Genomic DNA, 6000 nt, shown 5'->3' with positions numbered 1-6000 from the left:
GACCATCCCCCCTGGGGGGTGATTTCTCGCTTTCTGTCTCTATGTCTCTCTCTGTCTGGCAAGTGCACATGCCCTATAGTGAAAAAAAAAACATATGAAAACAAGTCCTCTCTCTCTCTCTCTCTCTCTCTCTCTCTCTCTCTCTCTCTATATATATATATATATATACACACACACACATATTAATCCATTTTCTCTCTCAATTAATCCACTTTCTACTTTTGATTTGATACATCTAGTGTCTAGAAAGAATTTCTATGTTTCTTTCTTTATTTTATTTATTTATTTATTTATTTTGGAGAGGTTTTCGCTATAGGGCACGTGCGCTCGCCAGACAGACAGAGAGAGACAGAGAGACAGAAAGCGAGAAATTACCCCCCAAGGGGGATTGTCACACCGCAATCTCAGTCTCCTCCATTCTCCTCTTGGGATCTTGGGCACGCACGCACACGCGCCCGGCGTGAGTTTTAAGCCACCAGGTCTGGGACGCGAACCGCGGTCGACTACGTAAGAGTCCAGCGACATAGCCATTACACTAACTGCTGGTTCCCCCTGTGTTTCTTTACAGGTAGCTAGTTTCATATATTCTGTAATGGTTTTAAGACAACAATCTGGAAAAAATGCTTGTTTCACTTACATACATATATTTTTGCAACAAATGCTACTTCTTGATTAGCAAAATCAGTTAGGTGAAGAAGGGTTTTAAGGATGGTATTCCTTCTTTATTTGCAAATTTAAAGTTGTTGAAGAAAGTGCACTTTTCCCTAAATGATGCTGAGCTCAGGGCTGAGTGCCAGTCTTGATTGCACCTTCATGGGAACTGGAGAAAGGTTGTCGACCCTCCGGGCACCTCCTATGGGCAAGTGCAACACTTCTCAGAAGACATGGCATCAGCCTAAGTGGCACAATCTGTAGCATGCTAAACTGCAGTGCTAGAAGCCACAGGGCTGATACCTGGGTCACCAGAAAACACACTGGTGTATAGGTGTGCGTATAGGTGCCCAGGATCCTGAGGAGCTGAGGGCTGGGGAAAGAGGATTGTGGCATAATGAAACCCTATCAAAGGTGCTGTCTCTCCCTCTCCCTCTCCCTCACATGCACACATGTACACTATTATAAAAAAGGAAGTGAGGCATGGCAGCAGAAGATTGTCACAAGACAAAAAAATATTAGTGGAGGGAGAGTAGAGGGAGAGAGGTTTGTGCATGTGTAGGGGGGACCCAGTTCTGAAAGCCCCAGATTTTACTAAGTGTGATTTGGGATTGATTCCACCTTTTCCCCATCAACTGCACAACCACTTGCACCACCCCTGACCCTGCTGTGCAAAAAAGGAAACTGATCCCCTTGCTAAAAAGGCTATGGAGAGTGGGGAGACAGGACATTCAATTAGAATTTATATTCATCATTTTAAAATTCAAAAGAGGTGAAGAGCTTGTGTCTATATTTGCTCAAGTTATTTAGCACTTAGGGAAGCAAGCCAAATCTTTGTACCACATCCCAGCCAGCAGAGTCACTGCCAGAACCCAGCCCCCTCTGAAAATGTGGAGGCATGCCTATCACTCAGACATTTCATATCAACATACTTCTGCTCACTGATGAAAACGAGGTGAAAAGCCTGAAGAATTTTTGTGGCCAAGGGAGAAATAATACGTGCAACATTTATGAAAATCTACATAGGTTAAGAAAAGAATAACTTTACCTCTTGCTTGGTAAATTTACACAGTCATGCATTATGAAGATACTACTTGCTTAATTTGCTTGCCTTGATAAGAATTTCTTGACCATGTTGGAAAGTGAACTTATTACTTCTTCCCCCCACCTTCTAGTTCTCCAATGGTTTAGTTCAGAGTCTCAGCCTCACGTAGCAGAATGTAATGCATTCTTTGCCCTCACCACCTGCACGGAAGTCTCACACTTAAATTCTACAGATGGTTGGTAACCTGACAGACAGAGAAGTCTTGGCTGAAGGGCTGTGTTCTTACATTAAATGCACTGAGAGATTCATGAAACAGGTCTTAATAATTGCATTGAGATACCAAGGCCTCGCACACAGAGCCAAAGCCAAGAGCAGGATTCACAGTTAACCTTCCTTGTGCCAGATTATTGGCAATGAGAGCATCTGTTACTGCCAAATTCCTGGAGCCTAAACTTGTTTGCAGTAGTGACTCACAGAATTATAGAAGTGAGACGTGAAAAGGTTTTTTGTAGGCACTCCTCCATACCTTTGCCGGTATATCACATGACAACTGTTACTGTAATAAATAAGTGATACTCTAGTACTTTCAAAGTGGTGCCCTCGTTTGGGGCCAGAAGGTGGCATGGAGGTTAAATCACTGGTTTCCACATGGCCAACTTTGTGGTTTAAGTCCCTGACCTGGCAGCTTGAAAATCATGCCAAGTGCACGCGTGTGCATGCCCCAAGTCCCAAGAGGAGACTGGAAGAGGTGGGACTGCATCATGGCCATTCTCCCTAGAGGGTGATTTCTCACTTTTTCTTTCTCTCTCTCTCCCTCCCCTTTCTTTCTCCCTCTCCTCTGATGAGAGCACATGCCTTCTAGCAACAGACAAACAAACAAACAAAATTGGTGCCCTGGCCAATTAAAAACCATTATTTCAATTGGTTATTTTTCTTTCATTTTATAATCTTATTGCTACTATTGGGTTTTCTGGAAAGTTGTGACACATTTCTGCATAGACAAACATAGAAAATTCATCATGACTTTCCCAACAGCCCAATATTTTTAATTTGCCAGAAGGCATGTGTGCTAGTTGGAGAGAGAGAAAGAGAGGAAGCACCTTCCTGGGGGACTATCATGCCACAGTGCCCTCTCCTTCATTTCTACTTCCTTTCAGGATTTTAGGCACAAATGCACATGGGCCCACCTCATTTCTCAAGTCACCATATCTGGGACTTGAACAGCACAGTCAAGTGCCTGGTCCTTTTTATCTTATTTTATAATTTCTTACTTGTGTTTAATTATCTTTATGTCTCACGATAAGGTCTTTCTTTCTCTAAAGGAATTAATTTTAATTTTTTTCTTATTTATCATTTTTCAATTTGTCCAGAGAGAGAGGAAAGTCAAAAAGCTTGCTTCCAGGTCTGGGACTTGAACCACTTTTGGCCACGTGGAAGTCTAGTGCCTTAACTACCACACCTCCTGCTGGCCCCCAACAATATGATCTTTCAAAGCATGCATGCAGGGTGCAATACAGGTGCTGTGACATACTTCAACTGCAGATGGTTTCCACCATTTCCTCACCACAATCTCTCCTGTAGCTCTTACTATCTCTACTGCCTTATTGTTAATAAACTATATAATGGCAGAGGTTAGGAAGAGCAAAATGGGAAGAGTTTAAATATAGAGAGGCAAGGCATGGCATCCAGGCAGACCAGGAGCTGAAAATCATGGGCAGAAATGTTAAAATCAATTGGCTGCTGGATTAGCTTAGTTCCTTTCCCTCATTTCTAGACAGCAAACATATCAGAAGAACTGAAGAAGGAGCAGGACACCAATGCCCACTTGGAGAGGATGAGAAAGAATATGGAGCAGACAATTAAAGACTTGAAAAAAAGACTGGACGAAGCCGAGCAAACTGCGCTGACAGGGACTAGAAAGCAAATCCAGAAACTGGAATCCAGGGTAGGTGTTATTCTGGGTAATCATGGGCTTGACAACCTCAGATTCAAGGTCTGTTGTCCTGGAGGGTCACACCAAATATGTCCTGCCTTCCTCATCACTTCTTCTAGCACTTTCAGATCTTTAAGGGTATCAGATCTCATGGGCCAGCAGGTGGTATAGTGGTTAAAGTGCAGGAGGTTGGCCAACTGTAGTTCAAATTCCAAACCCAGTGGCATTAAAAATTATGCCCAGTGTGTGTGTATATGTGTGTGTCCAAAATCCCAGGAGAAGGGATTACAGTATGCCCATTCCCCCTACCAGGGGGCCGATTTCTCACTTTCCCTCTCATTGTCTCTGTTTCTCTCTGACAAGTGCATGCACCCTATGAAAAACAAACAAACAAATAAAAGAATATTAGATCTCAGTATGTTTATTAATTTCTTGTTTGACCCAGGGCCACCAAATAGGATTTTGCATGGACTGGATGAAATCTGCCTTCCCTGTGACTGCATTCTTCCCTGCCACCCGCACCAGCTCTGAGCTCCCCATAGCTGGGGCTACCTGCTGTTTCCAAACACATCCTTGCAGTCTTGCTTCTGTGCCTTTGCTTCTGTTATTTCCTCTGCATAGAATGCCTATTTCCGAACAGCCAGAGAAAGGAGAGGAAAAACAAGTAAATTCAGGATCAAAAAAGACTTAGTGAAGATTTAGTAAAGGTTGACAGAAATGATATAGTATCTGCCTTCAGGGAACTTAACAACTTAAGTAAAAAACATGATTTTAGAAATTATTGAATCAATTTCAATGACTATATACAGGGCATATGATAAATGTTACAAAAATAGAAAGAATATTTAACTGGAATTTGATGGTTCAAAGGGGCCTCTGAAAAATAAGGTATTGCTTTTGGACCTTTATGGTACAACAGTGGAATTCCAATGTACATTTATGGTACTTCCACACAGTCATGCTGATTAAAAAGGAGTTGGGAAGAGCTCTAGAATATGTCCTGGATATCAGGTCTAGCAGTGTGATGATGGTAAAAGACAAAGGCCGTGTGGAGACTACATTTTCTTTTGTGCAAGAAAGGGGGAAATATTAAGAAATGTTTAATTTTTTATATTTTAAAAAAGGAACTGTGGCAGGATAAATTAAAAACTAGCAAAAATGGCTACCCATAGGAGGAGCACAAAGAGATGGAAATTAGACCTTTGGAAGGTACTTTGTTTAGTTGTTTTGATTGAAGAACCATATAAATAATTTACATGCTTTATAATTAAAAAAACAAGTTTAAGTCAAAGAGAAAAACTCTAGCAATCCCTAAAATTTTAACACCAGTGAAAGTAAACAAAGTTAAACATGTATCAAGTTGGGGACATAAAGCACATACAAAGAATTATTTCAGTGACTTTTAAACATAGTTGAATATGGAAGATTTACTGGTAAGTAAAGCAAGCCAGGCTATGAAGGAGAGATATTGTATGTCTCCACTTAATATATGCCAACTGTCTGCACTCTATGGTGGAAACTGAAAGATAAGAGGATAAAGAAACATGGAAAATTGTTACAGATACTGGAGACAGTGTGGGGACAGGGTGGGAGAAGGAGAGTGTGAGGAAAGACATTAAGGAGAGAAATAGAAAGGCAAGACATTTATGGGACACAGAAATGGATTAATATCTGCTGATGATAACATGTATAGTACTCTCATCTGAACTGATGTGAAGTGTATTCATGTTGGGAAAATTCACTTTACAAGCTAAGTGATGTGTAGTAATTGAAAATATAAAAGAAATTAAAACAAAATAAAATATATTAAAAAAAAACATGGTGTTTTGACTATATAGCTTCTTCCCTCCTCATGGCATATATTATAAGGAGAGGAGATAAATAGAAAAAAGCAAAAAAAGCAAACTGCATTTATAGTTTTGACATAATATCTTATTGCTACTAGAAATAAGACTAATAATACAATTATTTATCCAACAACATATACAAAAACCAAGATTTTTTAGTGTAAGAGAAAAAGCACATAGGTATACAAATCAAGGAATTTATGCAGTTTTTTCCTAAATGATATATGCATAATACTGGTTTTTCCAACTCAAATTTAAAGTTACAGGATTTTATTTTCTATTGTGATTTGTATACTGTTAGGCCTAGAACCAATGACAACATAGTAGCACTGAGCTCCTGAATATTAGATAATAAGGAATTATGGTTCTTTTTCTTAAAAACATGATAATGCAGTTATCTGTCAGAATCACATATAGAATTATTTACAAGTGAACTTATATGACTTCTGAGATTTGCTTTAGTAAAGCAGCTTCTCCCTTTCTGAGGTGTTTGGATCACTTAAATTTTATTTTTTTAACAAGCA

General features: G+C 39.8%; 1 protein-coding gene across 1 annotated transcript in view; it reads left to right on the top strand.

Moving 5' to 3' along the window:
* Window positions 1-6000, top strand: part of MYH15 (myosin heavy chain 15) — a 157760-nt gene that overhangs the window by 139809 nt on the left and 11951 nt on the right. Inside the window, exon 37 of the mRNA XM_006170764.1 lies at window positions 3471-3641. Within this exon, the coding sequence (XP_006170826.1) occupies window positions 3471-3641 (171 nt within the window). The remainder of the gene's footprint in view (window positions 1-3470; window positions 3642-6000) is intronic.

Source organism: Tupaia chinensis, unplaced genomic scaffold (genome assembly GCF_000334495.1).
Source record: "Tupaia chinensis unplaced genomic scaffold, TupChi_1.0 Scaffold148904_1, whole genome shotgun sequence".
Lineage (NCBI taxonomy): Eukaryota > Metazoa > Chordata > Mammalia > Scandentia > Tupaiidae > Tupaia > Tupaia belangeri.
Note: the sequence above shows the minus strand (reverse complement) of the source record. Positions and strands in the feature narration are given on the sequence as shown.